This window comes from Leptonotus elevatus, chromosome 11, assembly GCF_054856555.1.
Source record: "Leptonotus elevatus isolate MCC_2025b chromosome 11, RoL_Lele_1.0, whole genome shotgun sequence".
Classification (NCBI taxonomy): Eukaryota; Metazoa; Chordata; class Actinopteri; order Syngnathiformes; family Syngnathidae; genus Leptonotus; species Leptonotus elevatus.
In genome coordinates this window covers 18,064,250-18,086,085 of record NC_141249.1, presented here as the reverse complement: position 1 = coordinate 18,086,085, position 21,836 = coordinate 18,064,250, and the positions used below count along the sequence as shown (strand labels likewise).

The 21,836-nt window shown below is 38.6% G+C and overlaps 2 protein-coding genes across 4 annotated transcripts; both read left to right on the top strand.

Moving 5' to 3' along the window:
* The first annotated feature begins 1,547 nt into the window (after positions 1-1,547).
* Positions 1,548-10,500, top strand: LOC147166294 (GTPase IMAP family member 8-like). 2 transcript variants are annotated; one of them, XM_086089312.1, is made up of 6 exons: positions 1,548-3,453; positions 4,493-5,203; positions 5,306-5,992; positions 6,825-7,592; positions 7,681-7,815; positions 7,989-10,500. In XM_086089312.1, exons 1-6 carry the CDS (start codon positions 3,438-3,440, stop codon positions 8,132-8,134), a joined length of 2,463 nt encoding a protein of 820 aa, XP_085945438.1. In that variant the 5' UTR covers positions 1,548-3,437; the 3' UTR covers positions 8,135-10,500. The 2 variants fall into 2 exon arrangements, with proteins under 2 accessions (XP_085945438.1, XP_085945437.1); XM_086089311.1 differs by having other exon boundaries at positions 1,551-3,453; positions 7,675-7,815.
* A 1,237-nt stretch (positions 10,501-11,737) lies between these two features.
* On the top strand, positions 11,738-21,108 carry LOC147166293 (GTPase IMAP family member 8-like). Of its 2 annotated transcripts, none has more exons than XM_086089600.1 (6): positions 11,738-12,025; positions 15,075-15,785; positions 15,888-16,574; positions 17,458-18,225; positions 18,308-18,442; positions 18,616-21,108. In XM_086089600.1, the coding sequence occupies exons 1-6, from the start codon at positions 11,974-11,976 to the stop codon at positions 18,759-18,761; spliced, it is 2,499 nt and encodes an 832-aa protein (XP_085945726.1). In that variant the 5' UTR covers positions 11,738-11,973; the 3' UTR covers positions 18,762-21,108. The 2 variants fall into 2 exon arrangements, with proteins under 2 accessions (XP_085945726.1, XP_085945727.1); XM_086089601.1 differs by lacking the exon at positions 11,738-12,025 and adding an exon at positions 12,051-13,863.
* Positions 21,109-21,836: the final 728 nt, after the last annotated feature.

Genomic DNA, 21,836 nt, shown 5'->3' with positions numbered 1-21,836 from the left:
AGTAGTGTTTCTGACGGAAGGAGGTGTCATTTAGTCAAAAATAACTGAAGTTTGGTTGATTCGTATTTCAATGTCTTTATTACATGTATAATCTGTGTTCATGTCAGAAAATATGGAAGATATGTTCCTCTCAAAAATCTGCGATATACTTTCTCGTGTTACAAGAACGCAAGATACACACGCGACTGCCTTGAAACATAATTTTGTACATTTAAAAGTGAAACAACCTCAAACCGTGTTGGAATCAGAAGGCCTACAATGTGTCCTAAAGGCCTTGCTGAGATGAAGGCGCAAGATTCAGAGGGTAGGCCTACGTGACCAAAATAAATAAAATCAATCTAAACTTTTTTTCCTTCAGCAAGACCAATGTCAATGAAAATAGCTTGAGGGGAAAAAATGAAGCAAAATGTGTTTACATTTTGTCAGTACGTCAATAATTAAGGAAGTTCCGACATTTTAAAGATTAAGATGAGACCTCGATGTCTACAGTTTCCTATTGTGTGGACCGACTTATAGCGAAAATACGCCACAAGAATCGATTTCACAACCTGAGTATAAGTGCAGTAAATTATTAATTCGGATTTGTTTGGGGAATGGCACCATATTATCCTCTTCATCATCGTGCAAGTTGGATGTATCTTCGCATATATATATACATGACCTCAAATTTCTAAAACTACACAATTGTGTCAATATAATTCCTTCCTTTCAGCATTAAAAAAAGGGGGGAAGATGAGTTATCCCGCCTCGCTTGCAGAAAAATAGAAGTACTGCATGCAACGCATCAAATCGAAAACAAGATGATAAAGGGGATTACGCTGTATACGTCATAGCTAAAAATAGATGCGGAAAACCCCTTTTTAACCATCCAGAGCGCATCTTTCTGAGAGGAGCACAAACGAAAAGTAACAGTGATCAATGGCAAAATTGAGTGCATGTCCCATATCTAGATAATAAAAGATTGAACCCTATTTCCCTGCTTGATTTATGAATTTATTTAGAGTGCCCAGTGCCCACTGCCCCTTATGTGACAATTTTATCAAATACCCCCACTAGAGAGCAGCAAAATACTGCAAACTGCGCGATGGTGACGTCATTTTTACGAGACGGAAGTAAACGCCGATGACTGTCATGAATCAAATTTCTTTTTCAAATATTCACAAGACGACAAGGTAAAGACAAGGTGTGTGTTTGTCTGTGTTACGTATTTTGGAGTCTCATCTTTTTATTCCATACAGACGTCCTTCTGTTTTTAATAGAAGTGCGCTGTTATTTTTGTGAAATAACTGCCTGCTGTTTACTAGGAACGGAGCTAATTAGGACGCTAACTCAAGTTTTCATTCATTTGATCAACTGTGTGGCATCACACGGATGCTCGACTTATAAATCTGTTGAAATGTCAACTTTATGTTTGTGTGTTATATTCATAAAACAGGTTTGACCCTAAATATCTCTCTTTTTTATGGCTTGGCATACAGATATTGAGGAAAGTCTCCTTCATACAGTAAAATATGGTGAGTGATGGATGCATCAGTTTGCCAATGCCTCAGCCTCCCTCTTGTGGCCGTTTTTCGATAAGGAACTAGAAATTTGTATTTAGAGGATTCAAAATTTGCCATTAAGTTCATGAAAGTTAGAAGAAAAATGCTATAATGGTATATGTTGCGGTATTTCTTTATAATTCTGTGTAATTGTTACAGCTGGATCATTATTACATATTTTTTTTATTTTATGTATCAAAGATAGTGGTGTCAGTATCGTGACGACTCAAGAGTTGCAAAGCATTGCATATGGAGGACAAGTACAGTAGAAAATTTAAGAAAAAAATATAGTACAAGAAAATTATTACTTCAAATAAGCAAAATGATCTGCCAACAGAACAAGAACATTTTTACTTAAATTTACCTGTAAGATTTTGAAAAATAAGAAACTAGTATTTTTAGACTATAAAAAAGAGTCACATTGATTTTTTTCAAGCAGTACTATATATATATTTTTTAAATATATACGCACTCATTTACGGTTGGCCAACTTACCTCGAGTGTCAAAGAGGGACACAGGTTCTGTTTTTAATTGTCTTTGGTATGACCCAGGCAGGGGTTGAACCCACAACCTCCCAATTTGAGGGCAGACACTTTACCACTAGACCACAGAGCTTGCAATGCATTTACAAGAGATAGGAATGATGAGCTTATTAAATATAACAAAAGAGCTAATTTTTACATGGAAAAAAATGGTTACAATAAAGAGCTAAATTGCACTTTTGTCTGATTGTTTTCAGATTTGTATTTTTCCATTTATCTTATTACTAGATTGTGCAAAATCTTTAAATAAGGTAATTAAATTTATGAAACCCCAGTTCAGGGCTTTTAATGTTGGTTAGTCGTCTTAAAATGTGGAAAATGTTTGTTTTATGCCTCACAGTACTTAAAACTGGCTGTTAACACTCAATGCCAAGACTGCTTTATCAAATAAGATGATTAAGTAATAAGTATCTTAAAATAAGCAGAATGATCTTGTCTGGCAATTTTATTTTAAGTAAAAACAACTTGTCAAAGCAAAATTAACAAATTTAGGTTACATTTAAAAAATGATATCTTAAGATTTCAGTTTTTACCACGGTATTGGTCTGACAAAAGTGGTATCGAACATTTGTCTGTCTTTTTGCATTTTGCCTGTATGTGTGTGCGTCTCAGGAGTCATTGCTGGCCATTTTAAAACAGTATTTTTTCCAATTCAACCATTCCTGTTTTCCTTCAGAGAACCTCGAACCAGTTGTCAGCGTTTTAGAGTATTTTTTTCGTGTGTGGTTGCGTGCATTTGTCAAGGCATCGAAAAAGAGGAGAGATGACAGTATGCCGAGTGATCACTGCTGTGTGCCCACATGTTGTCGACCGCACAGGGGCGCCGTTTATTAAAAACAGAGCTGTATTTTGAAACTTAAACTTTGATGTGTTGTTACTCTGTTTACGAAATTATCTAATGTTTCTGCCTTTCTGGCGTTTTGACTTTTCATGTGCCTATGTGTATATTATTCTTATGCTGCCATTTTATTGTATTAAAAAACATGAAAATATTTATATGAGTCATTCTTGCACCGCTGACAACGCTGTCGTATTTCCAAAACAAGGCATTTTCAGCAAGGCATTAAGAGAAACGTCGCCATGGGTTGACATAAAAAAAAAACTATTCATAGGCTACCGACTGTTTGGGCGTTTACCGTGAACCTCACTAAACCAGTAGGATGGCTTTTCCTCATGAACACAACCTACCAACACTGACACGCAGTTTGGAAGGTGAGGCAGACTGTTGAGATAAATCTCACAGTACTTTGCTTTTAAGTTGTTTTTGGTGAAGAATAGAGAAAGAGGAAAAAAAGTATTTGTTGTGGATTACAGTGCTCGCTTTCACTTTATTTGAAGAAGAAATCAGGAAGAATGGCGGATGAGAAGGGTGAGTTTATTCCTGCACCTGTTCAATGGACATGAAATTGTCAACAAAGAGTTCATGTTTATATGTTTGGTGTTTACTTTTCTTTACTTTGCTGGGGGGTCCGACATTTGCCTTGCTCTTGTAGGTTTTGTTTTGTTTGGTGCTTTTGAGTGTAACCATTTGAACAGACGCCATAAAAAAAAAAACGGATTTTTCCTAAGCGAAGGAATTGTTGATTACTGGTTTTCTGTGAATTACTTATTTTATTAGACACCTAAACTGTCATGTTTTGGGTTCTGTTTTCCTTGTGATTCTGCCCTTCCTCGTGTGATCCAATCAGTGCCCTCAGCCACTTGTGTCTTGCCCCAGGTGTGTCTTGTTGTGTCGTTAGTCTGTGTATTTAGTGTAAAGTTTCACATATACTTATACATATTTCATTCGATTCAATTCGTTCCAACTTCAATATATTCCACTAATTCACGCCATGAACACTTCCACCTTTTTCAGTTCCAAAATTCACACCTTACCCACAATTCCCCATTTTGTACCCTACTATATTCCACATTCGTTTTTAATGGGAGATTCTACATTTCACATTTACTTCCACATTTTTCATCTGATTCACTTTCCAACTTGAATATATTCCACCAATTGACACCATGAGCTAGCTATACCCGGGAAGTGACCCATTTTTAACAGAAAGTGACGTGATTTCAACGGGAAGTGACTCAGAAGTGGCCTAAAATCAACAGGAAGTGACCTGCTCATTCTCGAACACACTTCCTTAAGCGGCTTCTTCGTGAGTTGCTGCTGTCAATCACAGCCAGACCAATCTTTCCAATAATATGTTGTATGTGCCACCATTAAGTCTAAACATGACCAATCATGGCTCACCTGTTATTGGTTAAGAACCACTGAGATAGACTGATTGATCTACTTTATTGAAGAGGGAAATTAAATTATTTTTTACTTTAGAGCTCAGCTTTCTATTATAACTAATAATTTAGTCTGCTTCATTGTCTGATGATCATCTATAACATCAAGTATTTTTGCTTTCCAGGCACAGAACATATACAAGACAGAAGACTGGTCGTGATTGGTTCGAGACAGAGCGGTAAAAGCTCATCAGCTAATACCATACTGAGAAAAGAAAGATTCGAGTGTGGTCGCATTCGAACAGCTGAGTTGGAAGCCCGACACGAAATAGTCAAAGGCTGGAACCTGTTGGTGGTTGACACTCCGGGATGGAAGAACGCATCTTCCCTCCGCGAGATCCCAGAGAGAGACAAGCAGCAACTTAAGCTCTGCACTTCCAAGTATCCACCTGGACCTCATGTCTTCCTCATTGTCATACCCACACATTCCAGCTTCTCCTTCAACCAGAGGCAGACCGTGCAAGAACACATGAAGCTGCTGGGGGAGCGGGCATGGAGATACTCCATGGTGCTGTTCACCTTTGGAGACTACCTGGGACAGAAGACCATTGAGCAGCACATTGTGAGCGAGGGTGAAGCGCTCACCTGGCTGGTAGATAAGTGTAGGAACAGGTACCACGTGTTCAACAACAAGGACAAGAGCAACTCATCTCAAGTCATACAGCTGATGGAGAAGATTGACAACATGGTCTATGAAAATGACAACAGTTTCTACATGCTAGACAAAAGCATGTTCCACACCATTAAGAAGACGCAAGAAGAAGTGGCTCAGAAAGCCAAAAGGAGATTGAGCCGGACCTTGGAACAAAGAAAGAAATTGGAAATGATCGTTTCAGGTAAGCATCGCACTGAAAACCCACCCACAAATAAAACAGATATGGTCTTCTTAAAGTCAGCGACTCAACAACAATCTCTTGTTTTTATTCTGATAAATTTAGAAACAGAACCCGTCCAGGAACTTCGTATTATTCTCCTGGGCAGCCAATTTGTTGGAAAAACCTCTGTAGGGAACACCATCTTGGGAATGAAAGAGCACGAAGAAGCAAGAACAATGCTTTGTCAGGTCCGGCAGGGCTCGGTGGGCTCGGTGGAGATAACAGTCGTGGATACGCCGGGTTGGCAGAAAGGCTACACCGCATGCGACACAACTGAAATGATCAAGGATGAGATACTACACAGCATGTCCATGTGCCTCCCTGGGCCCCATGTTTTCTTGCTGGTGATCGACGCAGATGCTTCGTTTAACTCCAGGCACCTGGAAGCAGCAACCACTCACGTGGAGCTGCTCGGAGAGAACGTGTGGGACCACACAGTGGTGGTGTTCAGCCATGGAGACTGGCTGGGATCACACAAAATTGAAGAATACATCGAGAGCGAGGGGAATGCCCTGCAGTCTCTGGTGGAACGGTGCGGTAACAGATATCAGGTCCTGGACAACGTGAACACAGACGACTGCAGTCAGGTAGACATGCTACTGGAGAAAATCGTTCTGACTCTGGCAGGAAATGGATGGCAACATTTTACACCCAATGAGAAGATGCTGAAGGACCTGAAGGAGAAAGAAAGAAGAGTGGCAATAGCCGCCCGATTGAGAAGTCAAGCCAATTCCACCAGAGCATTGAAAGGTATCTATCTCACAACTAAGTTACACTTAAGGTAGTATCATACTGTGTGGCCAATACTGGCAAAGGTAGTCGGATACGTCAACTTTTCTGATGAATGTTGGTGAAAATCATTAGCAACTTTTAGAGATAATTACAGACAACAGGCGAATGTTTGGGAGAGTGTTTGGAAAAGACAGATGGTGATTCTTAAGCCCGTATCTCACTGAGCGACGCAGGTTTGGCAGAGTCCGTACACATAGCGAGTGTTGCTTTTTCTGCCGGCTTCCTAAAGTGTTGCAAAACGTTGCAAAGCCTCTTGCCACACTCTCTAAACCCTCTTTATACTCTCAAACCCATTTTCTTGTTGCAATCAAATTTTGAATATGTTAAAAATGTCTCCGCTACAAGATAACGGGTTTGAGACAGTGTGGTAAGAGGCTTTGCAATGTTTTGCAACACTTTAGGAAGTTGGAAGAAAAAGCAACACTCGCTACTTGTGCGAACCGTCCCCAAGCCTGCGCAGCTCAGTGAGATACGGGCTTTATTACAATTTGGAACAGTATTAGATAAGCAACTATTTTCAACTCTTTTGTATTAGATAAGCAACTATTTTCAACTCTGGAGTAAACTCAATGAAAAGGTGTGCAAACCTTTTCTATTTTCTGCTGTCCACCGTCGAAGATGGATATGTGTAACACAAAAAACTTTACTACTTTTAGGTTGATGCAGGTCGGTCTTTGTTTCACAAACTGCTTCACCACCTCTATTTTGCTATTTGTGTCCTTAGTACTTGGCTTACACTCTTTCAAACAGGCGTTTTACAACTAACTACTATTTTTATTTCTCCTCACAGGTCCTGTCAAAACATTGAACAAGCTGAGAATTTTGCTACTTGGTGAAAAGATGTCAGGAAAGACAACAATAGCAAACTACCTCCTGCAGAGCAAAGTGTTCCCCGCTAAGCATAATGAGGAGTGTATCGCCCAGGAGGTACACATTGCTGGCAGGCAAGTAACAGTAGTCGACACCCCGGGCTGGTACAACGAGCTTCAGTGCACCTCGGAGCAGGATCAAGAAATAGTCAGTGGTCTGACCCTGAGCCCTGCGGGTTTTGACGCTGTTCTGATTGTGCTTTCCATGGAATGCAAATTCGACCAGGCCAATCAGGATGCCCTGGATGATCATATTAAGCTCTTTGGTGACGACATCTGGAACCACACGATGGTTCTGTTCAAAAATGTGGACACTTTGGCAGACAGATCCCTGGAGGAGTATATTGAGAGGGAACACCGTGCGCTGCGATGGTTGGTAGACAAGTGTGGAAACAGATACCACTGCCTGAACATGACAGATAACGATATTAGCCAGCACTACAAGCTGTTTAAGAAGATAGAAGACATGTCAGCAAAGAACCGAGGCTGCCTCTTCAACCCCCGCATGAACGACATCTGCCTGAGGATTGAGGAAAAGTTCCAGAAGAAGATAATGAAAAATACTCTACAACGTATGATAGAGCAGGCGACAAGGAGCCAAAAGCTAATGTTGCTCAAAGACTTCAAGGAGAAGCTTGAGAAGCTGCAACAGGACATAAACGAGATTGTTCCCTATCCATCGACACTGAGTAAGTACTGTTAAATTCCATGTGATTTCAATCAATCATCTCAATATCCCTCGGTTTTCATGTTTGCTTTTCATGGGTCTAGACCCAGGTGCCAAGGCCAAGGCCAAGGCCAAGAAGAAATCTTTGCAGTCAGGTATTGAACAACAGATTGAAGAGCTGAATAGGGACATTATGAAGTCAAACCATCAACTTCGGAACAGCATGGACTTCGCGGTGCCTAGCCGTACGTAAACATATCTCATTGTGTAGATGTCAGCATCTAAGCTATTCCCTTTCAAAATCATACCTGACCACAGGGAAAAATGTGAAATTTATCATTTGATACCTCTCATGCAGAATCGGTCAAAACGGTATCACCAATGCCTGTCCATTAAAATGTTGCGTCTTCATTTGCAGTGAGTGGATCCACCCAAGAAATGGATAAAGTTCTGGTTTGGCTATCTCAGCTTCAAGTCAGCAAAGATCAAGATTTTACCATGTCGCTCAACTTTTCAGAGTCGTCGGGATATAGATCACAAGTTCTCTCCACATTGGATGACTGACCATCATTATGTCATCGGTTTGCCAATCGGGGAAAAGGCGCTCACTTCTTTTTGCTTTCACATTGCAAGTGGAATTGGAGGTTAGGATTCAGTAGTCGGCGGCTCGATGAAAAAGTTGTTAGTTCATCTGCCAGGTCCTAAATAAAATAAAAAATAAACGTTATTGAAAATGAATGAATAAAGTAAAAAAGAAAGAAAATATTTGATACTTGCTTAAATTAATTCACTCATGAATAATAATAGAAAAGTCTAGTAAATTGTCCTTGAAAGGCTGCCAGGAAGTTTCATGTAGCGCCATTGGAAGCAATACTTGAGTTAAACAAGTATTTTAAGATAAATTAAGTTTGGTGGAAACTAACGTCAACCTTATAGATTACTTACTTAAAGTCTTAAATCTGACATTAAATGACACAAGTATCAATAATGTACGTATGCACTGTAAGTAAAACTACTTTTTTATTTTAAAGTGAGTGGTTGGAGTTGTGATTGTTTTTATTTATTCAAGCTGTATTTTTATTTATCTACTGTATTTCAGTAGTGTGATTATTAAAGATCTGCATGTTGGCTAATGAGAGAGAGAGTTAACTAGCACGTAAGCCTGGCCATCACGCGTACTGTGTGCCTAAATAAAGCACATGATAACTAAAACATTGACGTTTTGATTTTCACTTTTATATAAATTCATGTTATTTACCTGCAACAGCATGCAAAGAGCTGAGAAATAAGAAATAAACTAGTGATTTTATAATTTTAGCGGCATTTAATATATATATATATATTTTAACACTGATCACATTGAACAACTTCATAATATTCTTGAACTCAATCTCTATTAGTTGTAATACATTGTATATATTTTTACCGGCATAAAACAAAGTGGTGTTATCTGCAAACAAAATACATTTTTTGCCATTTTGAAATGGTTGTAATATCATTCATATAAAGAAGAAAAAATACTGACCCCAGAATTGTATATCAATTCAAATCACCACATACAATGATTGATTTGTTTGTGACATCTTCAAACATTTTAATAATTCTATCTGTAAACAAATCAGCTCCTGAACCAGGCGGTCTATATACATAAGTGATTTTTACCCATATCATTAATTATTTCTATAGTTAATGTTTACATCAAATTAATCACAGTCATACTTTTCTGTTCTATGATTTTGCAATTTAAGCGTGTGTCAACGTAAAGAGCAACGCCGCCACCAGTTTGACCCAATCTATTTGCATAGTGCATATTCTATCCTTTGATCTGTACATTTTTTATTTGACTTTCCTTTAACCAAGTTTCCGTCATAGCAATTGCTTTAAAGGCCATTTTCAAACCTGAAAAAAAAAAACAGTCTTCTCATATAAGGCCATAAAAGTGTGTAAACGCTCAATACAAATCTAACCTTCATAAATTAGGTAGTCCTTAAAGAAGCACAACAACAAAAAAAATCACTGATTTTGATCAATTCTGTCATCATTGACTAAGTCACTGAGGATGCTGGTTGTCCCTTTTTCTCCTTATATGTCATGGCTGTGCAATCAATGTGGTGCTTTTTGTTCTTGTGCTTTTCGTTCTTGTGCTTTTCGTTCTTGTGCTTTTCCTTCTTGTGCTTTTCCTTCTTGTGCTTTTCCTTCTTGTGCTTTTCCTTCTTGTGCTTTTCCTTCTTGTGCTTTTCCTTCTTGTGCTTTTCCTTCTTGTCCTTTGTATCCAGTCAAAGTAGCATACCTAAGTAAGAACAGGTTGGGTGGGTGAGTTTGAGTTTAGGGTGAGGCTTACTACAACGCAACTGTTTCCAATCAACAGGATCGTTATCAGACGTCTGCAGAATTTGCTGATGATCTTAATCATGTCGAAAACGTACTTATTAGTAATAATCCAGTTCATATTTTCACTGCGCCGTCGATTGCGACCATGCTTGCAGTTGAACGTGCCTCTGTCAGCCAAGTGTTCCAAATATGCCAACGACAAGCAGCATTGAGAAAAAGAACGTGACAGATAGACTGTAATTAATGACTTAGATGATCAGAAATCAACTGATTTTCTTCACTTCAATAGTGCTGTAACTAGCGAGATCCTGATCCCGATTGTCATGTTTTGTTGTCCAATTCTAGTTCATTCCACTTGAACGTCTTTATTACTGATAATCCATTTAATGTTTTCCGGCTTGTTTGCTTGCTCTTAACCTGCCAGGTTTTTTTATATTTTATTTGTATTTGTATATATATGTTCTGTTTGCTTTTATGCTCTGTACTCCAGATGGAAATTTGTTTTCTGCAAAATCTGGGGTAAGCAATTCTTCATGTCTTAATATGTGCACATTGTGAATATGAATTTCATAGAAAAATAAAACATTTCTTACAGTCGAGGTGAAAGTGAAGTAGTAGTGTTTCTGACGGAAGGAGGTGTCATTTAGTCAAAAATAACTGAAGTTTGGTTGATTCGTATTTCAATGTCTTTATTACATGTATAATCTGTGTTCATGTCAGAAAATATGGAAGACATGTTCCTCTCAAAAATCTGCGATATACTTTCTCGTGTTACAAGAACGCAAGATACACACGCGACTGCCTTGAAACATAATTTTGTACATTTAAAAGTGAAACAACCTCAAACCGTGTTGGAATCATAGGCCTACAATGTGTCCTAAAGGCCTTGCTGAGATGAAGGCGCAAGATTCAGAGGGTAGGCCTACGTGACCAAAATAAATAAAATCAATCTAAACTTTTTTTCCTTCAGCAAGACCAATGTCAATGAAAAGAGCTTGAGGGGAAAAAAATGAAGCAAAATGTGTTTACATTTTGTCAGTACGTCAATAATTAAGGAAGTTCCGACATTTTAAAGATTAAGATGAGACCTCGATGTCTACAGTTTCCTATTGTGTGGACCGACTTATAGCGAAAATACGCCACAAGAATCGATTTCACAACCTGAGTATAAGTGCAGTAAATTATTAATTCGGATTTGTTTGGGGAATGGCACCATATTATCCTCTTCATCATCGTGCAAGTTGGATGTATCTTCGCATATATATACATGACCTCAAATTCCTAAAACTACACAATTGTGTCAATATAATTCCTTCCTTTCAGCATTAAAAAAGGGGGGAAGATGAGTTATCCCGCCTCGCTTGCAGAAAAATAGAAGTACTGCATGCAACGCATCAAATCGAAAACAAGATGATAAAGGGGATTACGCTGTATACGTCATAGCTAAAAATAGATGCGGAAAACCCCTTTTTAACCATCCAGAGCGCATCTTTCTGAGAGGAGCACAAACGAAAAGTAACAGTGATCAATGGCAAAATTGAGTGCATGTCCCATATCTAGATAATAAAAGATTGAACCCTATTTCCCTGCTTGATTTATGAATTTTTTTAGAGTGCCCAGTGCCCACTGCCCCTTATGTGACAATTTTATCAAATACCCCCACTAGAGAGCAGCAAAATACTGCAAACTGCGCGATGGTGACGTCATTTTTACGAGACGGAAGTAAACGCCGATGACTGTCATGGATCAAATTTCTTTTTCAAATATTCACAAGACGACAAGGTAAAGACAAGGTGTGTGTTTGTCTGTGTTACGTATTTTGGAGTCTCATCTTTTTATTCCATACAAACGTCCTTCTGTTTTCAATAGAAGTGCGCTGTTATTTTTGTGAAATAACTGCCTGCTGTTTACTAGGAACGGAGCTAATTAGGACGCTAACTCAAGTTTTCATTCATTTGATCAACTGTGTGGCATCACACGGATGCTCGACTTATAAATCTGTTGAAATGTCAACTTTATGTTTGTGTGTTATATTCATAAAACAGGTTTGACCCTAAATATCTCTCTTTTTTATGGCTTGGCATACAGATATTGAGGAAAGTCTCCTTCCTACAGTAAAATATGGTGAGTGATGGATGCATCACTTTGCCAATGCCTCAGCCTCCCTCTTGTGGCCGTTTTTCGATAAGGAACTAGAAATTTGTATTTAGAGGATTCAAAATTTGCCATTAAGTTCATGAAAGTTAGAAGAAAAATGCTATAATGGTATATGTTGCGGTATTTCTTTATAATTCTGTGTAATTGTTACAGCTGGATCATTATTACATATTTTTTTTATTTTATGTATCAAAGATAGTGGTGTCAGTATCGTGACGACTCAAGAGTTGCAAAGCATTGCATATGGAGGACAAGTACAGTAGAAAATTTAAGAAAAAAATATAGTACAAGAAAATTATTACTTCAAATAAGCAAAATGATCTGCCAACAGAACAAGAACATTTTTACTTAAATTTACCTGTAAGATTTTGGAAAATAAGAAACTAGTATTTTTAGACTATAAAAAAGAGTCACATTGATTTTTTTCAAGCAGTACTATATATATATTTTTTAAATATATACGCACTCATTTACGGTTGGCCAACTTACCTCGAGTGTCAAAGAGGGACACAGGTTCTGTTTTTAATTGTCTTTGGTATGACCCAGGCAGGGGTTGAACCCACAACCTCCCAATTTGAGGGCAGACACTTTACCACTAGACCACAGAGCTTGCAATGCATTTACAAGAGATAGGAATGATGAGCTTATTAAATATAACAAAAGAGCTAATTTTTACATGGAAAAAAATGGTTACAATAAAGAGCTAAATTGCACTTTTGTCTGATTGTTTTCAGATTTGTATTTTTCCATTTATCTTATTACTAGATTGTGCAAAATCTTTAAATAAGATAATTAAATTTATGAAACCCCAGTTCAGGGCTTTTAATGTTGGTTAGTCGTCTTAAAATGTGGAAAATGGTTGTTTTATGCCTCACAGTACTTAAAACTGGCTGTTAACACTCAATGCCAAGACTGCTTTATCAAATAAGATGATTAAGTAATAAGTATCTTAAAATAAGCAGAATGATGTTGTCTGGCAATTTTATTTTAAGTAAAAACAACTTGTCAAAGCAAAATTAACAAATTTAGGTTACATTTAAAAAATGATATCTTAAGATTTCAGTTTTTACCACGGTATTGGTCTGACAAAAGTGGTATCGAACATTTGACTGTCTTTTTGCATTTTGCCTGTATGTGTGTGCGTCTCAGGAGTCATTGCTGGCCATTTTAAAACAGTATTTTTTCCAATTCAACCATTCCTGTTTTCCTTCAGAGAACCTCGAACCAGTTGTCAGCGTTTTAGAGTATTTTTTTCGTGTGTGGTTGCGTGCATTTGTCAAGGCATCGAAAAAGAGGAGAGATGACAGTATGCCGAGTGATCACTGCTGTGTGCCCACATGTTGTCGACCGCACAGGGGCGCCGTTTATTAAAAACAGAGCTGTATTTTGAAACTTAAACTTTGATGTGTTGTTACTCTGTTTACGAAATTATCTAATGTTTCTGCCTTTCTGGCGTTTTGACTTTTCATGTGCCTATGTGTATATTATTCTTATGCTGCCATTTTATTGTATTAAAAAACATGAAAATATTTATATGAGTCATTCTTGCATCTAGCATCTTGCATCTTGGGTGTTTACCTTACACCTCACTAAACCAGTAGGACGGCTTTTCCTCATGAACACACCTAACAACACGCAGTTCTGCAAGGTGAGGCAGACTGTTGAGATAAATCTCACAGTACTTTGCTTTTAAGTTGTTTTTGGTGAAGAATAGAGAAAGAGGAAAAAAAGTATTTGTTGTGGATTACAGTGCTCGCTTTCACTTTATTTTAAGAAGAAATCAGGAAGAATGGCGGATGAGGAGGGTGAGTTTATTCCTGCACCTGTTCAATGGACATGAAATTGTCAACAAAGAGTTCATGTTTATATGTTTGGTGTTTACTTTTCTTTACTTTGCTGGGGGGTCCGACATTTGCCTTGCTCTTGTAGGTTTTGTTTTGTTTGGTGCTTTTGAGTGTAACCATTTGAACAGACGCCATAAAAAAAACGGATTTTTCCTAAGCGAAGGAATTGTTGATTACTGGTTTTCTGTGAATTACTTATTTTATTAGACACCTAAACTGTCATGTTTTGGGTTCTGTTTTCCTTGTGATTCTGCCCTTCCTCGTGTGATCCAATCAGTGCCCTCAGCCACTTGTGTCTTGCCCCAGGTGTGTCTTGTTGTGTCGTTAGTCTGTGTATTTAGTGTAAAGTTTCACATATACTTATACATATTTCATTCGATTCAATTCGTTCCAACTTCAATATATTCCACTAATTCACGCCATGAACACTTCCACCTTTTTCAGTTCCAAAATTCACACCTTACCCACAATTCCCCATTTTGTACCCTACTTTTCCCCACTCATTCTTAATGGGAGATTCTACATTTCACATATATTATACATATTTCACTCGATTCAGTTCGTTCCAACTTCATGATATTCCACCAATTCACGCCATTAGCACTTCCATCTTTTTCAGTTCCAAAATTCACACCTTACCCACAATTCCCCATTTTGTACCCTACTATATTCCACATTCATTTTTAATGGGAGATTCTACATTTCACATTTACTTCCACATTTTTCATCTGATTCACTTTCCAACTTCAATATATTCCACCAATTGATACCATGAGCTAGCTATACCCGAGAAGTGACCCATTTTTAACAGAAAGTGACGTGATTTCAACGGGAAGTGACTCAGAAGTGGCCTAAAATCAACAGGAAGTGACCTGCTCATTCTCGAACACACTTCCTTAAGCGGCTTCTTCGTGAGTTGCTGCTGTCAATCACAGCCAGACCAATCTTTCCAATAATATGTTGTATGTGCCACCATTAAGTCTAAACATGACCAATCATGGCTCACCTGTTATTGGTTAAGAACCACTGAGATAGACTGATTGATCTACTTTATTGAAGAGGGAAATTAAATTATTTTTTACTTTAGAGCTCAGCTTTCTATTATAACTAATAATTTAGTCTGCTTCATTGTCTGATGATCATCTATAACATCAAGTATTTTTGCTTTCCAGGCACAGAACATATACAAGACAGAAGACTGGTCGTGATTGGTTCGAGACAGAGCGGTAAAAGCTCATCAGCTAATACCATACTGAGAAAAGAAATATTCGAGTGTGGTCGCATTCGAACAGCTGAGTTGGAAGCCCGACACGAAATAGTCAAAGGCTGGAACCTGTTGGTGGTTGACACTCCGGGATGGAAGAACGCATCTTCCCTCTGCGAGATCCCAGAGAGAGACAAGCAGCAACTTAAGCTCTGCACTTCCAAGTATCCACCTGGACCTCATGTCTTCCTCATTGTCATACCCACACATTCCAGCTTCTCCTTCAACCAGAGGCAGACCGTGCAAGAACACATGAAGCTGCTGGGGGAGCGGGCATGGAGATACTCCATGGTGCTGTTCACCTTTGGAGACTACCTGGGACAGAAGACCATTGAGCAGCACATTGAGAGCGAGGGTGAAGCGCTCACCTGGCTGGTAGATAAGTGTAGGAACAGATACCACGTGTTCAACAACAAGGACGAGAGCAACTCATCTCAAGTCATACAGCTGATGGAGAATATTGACGACATGGTCAATGAAAATGACAACAGTTTCTACATGCTAGACAAAAGCATGTTCCACACCATTAAGAAGACGCAAGAAGAAGTGGCTCAGAAAGCCAAAAGGAGATTGAGCCGGACCTTGGAACAAAGAAAGAAATTGGAAATGATCGTTTCAGGTAAGCATCGCACTGAAAACCCACCCACAAATAAAACAGATATGGTCTTCTTAAAGTCAGCGACTCAACAACAATCTCTTGTTTTTATTCTGATAAATTTAGAAACAGAACCCGTCCAGGAACTTCGTATTATTCTCCTGGGCAGCCAATTTGTTGGAAAAACCTCTGTAGGGAACACCATCTTGGGAATGAAAGAGCACGAAGAAGCAAGAACAATGCTTTGTCAGGTCCGGCAGGGCTCAGTGGGCTCGGTGGAGATAACAGTCGTGGATACGCCGAGTTGGCAGAAAGGCTACCCCGCATGCGACACAACTGAAATGATCAAGGATGAGATACTACACAGCATGTCCATGTGCCTCCCTGGGCCCCATGTTTTCTTGCTGGTGATCGACGCAGATGCTTCGTTTAACTCCAGGCACCTGGAAGCAGCAACCACTCACGTGGCGCTGCTCGGACAGAACGTGTGGGACCACACAGTGGTGGTGTTCAGCCATGGAGACTGGCTGGGATCACACAAAATTGAAGAATACATCGAGAGCGAGGGGAATGCCCTGCAGTCTCTGGTGGAACGGTGCGGTAACAGATATCAGGTCCTGGACAACGTGAACACAGACGACTGCAGTCAGGTAGACATGCTACTGGAGAAAATCGTTCTGACTCTGGCAGGAAATGGATGGCAACATTTTACACCCAATGAGAAGATGCTGAAGGACCTGAAGGAGAAAGAAAGAAGAGTGGCAATAGCCGCCCGATTGAGAAGTCAAGCCAATTCCACCAGAGCATTGAAAGGTATCTATCTCACAACTAAGTTACACTTAAGGTAGTATCATACTGTGTGGCCAATACTGGCAAAGGTAGTCGGATACGTCAACTTTTCTGATGAATGTTGGTGAAAATCATTAGCAACTTTTAGAGATAATTACAGACAACAGGCGAATGTTTGGGAGAGTGTTTGGAAAAGACAGATGGTGATTCTTAAGCCCGTATCTCACTGAGCGACGCAGGTTTGGCAGAGTCCGTACACATAGCGAGTGTTGCTTTTTCTGCCGGCTTCCTAAAGTGTTGCAAAACGTTGCAAAGCCTCTTGCCACACTCTCTAAACCCTCTTTATACTCTCAAACCCATTTTCTTGTTGCAATCAAATTTTGAATATGTTAAAAATGTCTCCGCTACAAGATAACGGGTTTGAGAGGATAAAGAGGGTTTGAGACAGTGTGGTAAGAGGCTTTGCAATGTTTTGCAACACTTTAGGAAGTTGGAAGAAAAAGCAACACTCGCTACTTGCGCGAACCGTCCCCAAGCCTGCGCCACTCAGTGAGATACGGGCTTTATTACAATTTGGAACAGTATTAGATAAGCAACTATTTTCAACTCTTTTGTATTAGATAAGCAACTATTTTCAACTCTTTTGTATTAGATAAGCAACTATTTTCAACTCTGGAGTAAACTCAATGAAAAGGTGTGCAAACCTTTTCTATTTTCTGCTGTCCACCGTCGAAGATGGATATGTGTAACACAAAAAACTTTACTACTTTTAGGTTGATGCAGGTCGGTCTTTGTTTCACAAACTGCTTCACCACCTCTATTTTGCTATTTGTGTCCTTAGTACTTGGCTTACACTCTTTCAAACAGGCGTTTTACTACTAACTACTATTTTTATTTCTCCTCACAGGTCCTGTCAAAACATTGAACAAGCTGAGAATTTTGCTACTTGGTGAAAAGATGTCAGGAAAGACAACAATAGCAAACTACCTCCTGCAGAGCAAAGTGTTCCCCGCTAAGCATAATGAGGAGTGTATCGCCCAGGAGGTACACATTGCTGGCAGGCAAGTAACAGTAGTCGACACCCCGGGCTGGTACAACGAGCTTGAGTGCACCTCGGAGCAGGATCAAGAAATAGTCAGTGGTCTGACCCTGAGCCCTGCGGGTTTTGACGCTGTTCTGATTGTGCTTTCCATGGAATGCAAATTCGACCAGGCCAATCAGGATGCCCTGGATGATCATATTAAGCTCTTTGGTGACAACATCTGGAACCACACGATGGTTCTGTTCAAAAATGTGGACACTTTGGCAGACAGATCCCTGGAGGAGTATATTGAGAGGGAACACCGTGCGCTGCGATGGTTGGTAGACAAGTGTGGAAACAGATACCACTGCCTGAACATGACAGATAACGATATTAGCCAGCACTACAAGCTGTTTAAGAAGATAGAAGACATGTCAGCAAAGAACCGAGGCTGCCTCTTCAACCCCCGCATGAACGACATCTGCCTGAGGATTGAGGAAAAGTTCCAGAAGAAGATAATGAAAAATACTCTTCAACTTGTGATAGAGCAGGCGACAAGGAGCCAAAAGCTAATGTTGCTCAAAGACTTCAAGGAGAAGCTTGAGAAGCTGCAACAGGACATAAACGAGATTGTTCCCTATCCATCGACACTGAGTAAGTACTGTTAAATTCCATGTGATTTCAATCAATCATCTCAATATCCCTCGGTTTTCATGTTTGCTTTTCATGGGTCTAGACCCAGGTGCCAAGGCCAAGGCCAAGAAGAAATCTTTGCAGTCAGGTATTGAACAACAGATTGAAGAGCTGAATAGGGACATTATGAAGTCAAACCATCAACTTCGGCGCAGCATGGACTTCGCGGTGCCTAGCCGTACGTAAACGTATCTCATTGTGTAGATGTCAGCATCTAAGCTGTTCCCTTTCAAAATCATACCTGACCACAGGGAAAAATGTGAAATTTATCATTTGATACCTCTCATGCAGAATCGGTCAAAACGGTATCACCAATGCCTGTCCATTAAAATGTTGCGTCTTCATTTGCAGTGAGTGGATCCACCCAAGAAATGGATAAAGTTCTGGTTTGGCTATCTCAGCTTCAAGTCAGCACAGATCAAGATTTTACCATGTCGCTCAACTTTTCAGAGTCGTCGGGATATAGATCACAAGTTCTCTCAACATTGGATGACTGACCATCATTATGTCATCGGTTTGCCAATCGGGGAAAAGGCGCTCACTTCTTTTTGCTTTCACATTGCAAGTGGAATTGGAGGTTAGGATTCAGTAGTCGGCGGCTCGATGAAAAAGTTGTTAGTTCATCTGCCAGGTCCTAAATAAAATAAAAAATAAATGTTATTGAAAATGAATGAATAAAGTAAAAAAGAAAGAAAATATTTGATACTTGCTTAAATTAATTCACTCATGAATAATAATAGAAAAGTCTAGTAAATTGTCCTTGAAAGGCTGCCAGGAAGTTTCATGTAGCGCCATTGGAAGCAATACTTGAGTTAAACAAGTATTTTAAGATAAATTAAGTTTGGTGGAAACTAACGTCAACCTTATAGATTACTTACTTAAAGTCTTAAATCTGACATTAAATGACACAAGTATCAATAATGTACGTATGCACTGTAAGTAAAACTACTTTTTTATTTTAAAGTGAGTGGTTGGAGTTGTGATTGTTTTTATTTATTCAAGCTGTATTTTTATTTATCTACTGTATTTCAGTAGTGTGATTATTAAAGATCTGCATGTTGGCTAATGAGAGAGAGAGTTAACTAGCACGTAAGCCTGGCCATCACGCGTACTGTGTGCCTAAATAAAGCACATGATAACTAAAACATTGACGTTTTGATTTTCACTTTTATATAAATTCATGTTATTTACCTGCAACAGCATGCAAAGAGCTGAGAAATAAGAAATAAACTAGTGATTTTATAATTTTAGCGGCATTTAATATATATATATATATTTTAACACTGATCACATTGAACAACTTCATAATATTCTTGAACTCAATCTCTATTAGTTGTAATACATTGTATATATTTTTACCGGCATAAAACAAAGTGGTGTTATCTGCAAACAAAATACATTTTTTGCCATTTTGAAATGGTTGTAATATCATTCATATAAAGAAGAAAAAATACTGACCCCAGAATTGTATATCAATTCAAATCACCACATACAATGATTGATTTGTTTGTGACATCTTCAAACATTTTAATAATTCTATCTGTAAACAAATCAGCTCCTGAACCAGGCGGTCTATATACACAAGTGATTTTTACCCATATCATTAATTATTTCTATAGTTAATGCTTCCATCAAATTAATCACAGCCATACTTTTCTGTTCTATGATTTTGCAATTTAAGCGTGTGTCAACGTAAAGAGCAACGCCGCCACCAGTTTGACCCAATCTATTTGCATAGTGCATATTCTATCCTTTGATCTGTACATTTTTTATTTGACTTTCCTTTAACCAAGTTTCCGTCATAGCAATTGCTTTAAAGGCCATTTTTAAACCTGAAAAAAAAAACCAGTCTTCTCATATAAGGCCATAAAAGTGTGTAAACGCTCAATACAAATCTAACCTTCATAAATTAGGTAGTCCTTAAAGAAGCACAAAAAAAAAATCACTGATTTTGATCAATTCTGTCATCATTGACTAAGTCACTGAGGATGCTGGTTGTCCCTTTTTCTCCTTATATGTCATGGCTGTGCAATCAATGTGGTGCTTTTTGTTCTTGTGCTTTTCGTTCTTGTGCTTTTCGTTCTTGTGCTTTTCGTTCTTGTGCTTTTCCTTCTTGTGCTTTTCCTTCTTGTGCTTTTCCTTCTTGTGCTTTTCCTTCTTGTGCTTTTCGTTCTTGTCCTTTGTATCCAGTCAAAGTAGCATACCTAAGTAAGAACAGGTTGGGTGGGTGAGTTTGAGTTTAGGGTGAGGCTTACTACAACGCAACTGTTTCCAATCAACAGGATCGTTATCAGACGTATGCAGAATTTGCTGATGATCTTAATCATGTCGAAAACGTACTTATTGGTAATAATCCAGTTCATATTTTCACTGCGCCGTCGATTGCGACCATGCTTGCAGTTGAACGTGCCTCTGTCAGCCAAGTGTTCCAAATATGCCAACGACAAGCAGCATTGAGAAAAAGAACGTGACAGATGGACTGTAATTAATGACTTAGATGATCAGAAATCAACTGATTTTCTTCACTTCAATAGTGCTGTAACTAGCGAGATCCTGATCCCGATTGTCATGTTTTGTTGTCCAATTCTAGTTCATTCCACTTGAACGTCTTTATTACTGATAATCCATTTAATGTTTTCCGGCTTGTTTGCTTGCTCTTAACCTGCCAGTTTTTTTTATATTTTATTTGTATTTGTATATATATGTTCTGTTTGCTTTTATGCTCTGTACTCCAGATGGAAATTTGTTTTCTGCAAAATCTGGGGTAAGCAATTCTTCATGTCTTAATATGTGCACATTGTGAATATGAATTTCATAGAAAAATAAAACATTTCTTACAGTCGAGGTGAAAGTGAAGTAGTAGTGTTTCTGACGGAAGGAGGTGTCATTTAGTCAAAAATAACTGAAGTTTGGTTGATTCGTATTTCAATGTCTTTATTACATGTATAATCTGTGTTCATGTCAGAAAATATGGAAGATATGTTCCTCTCAAAAATCTGCGATATACTTTCTCGTGTTACAAGAACGCAAGATACACACGCGACTGCCTTGAAACATGATTTTGTACATTTAAAAGTGAAACAACCTCAAACCGTGTTGGAATCATAGGCCTACAATGTGTCCTAAAGGCCTTGCTGAGATGAAGGCGCAAGATTCAGAGGGTAGGCCTACGTGACCAAAATAAATAAAATCAATCTAAACTTTTTTGTCTTCAGCAAGACCAATGTCAATGAAAAGAGCTTGAGGGAAAAATGAAGCAAAATGTGTTTACATTTTGTCAGTACGTCAATAATTAAGGAAGTTCCGACATTTTAAAGATTAAGATGAGACCTCGATGTCTACAGTTTCCTATTGTGTGGACCGACTTATAGCGAAAATACGCCACAAGAATCGATTTCACAACCTGAGTATAAGTGCAGTAAATTATTAATTCGGATTTGTTTGGGGAATGGCACCATATTATCCTCTTCATCATTGTGCAAGTTGGATGTATCTTCGCATATACATGACCTCAAATTTCTAAAACTACACAATTGTGTCAATATAATTCCTTCCTTTCAGCATTAAAAAAA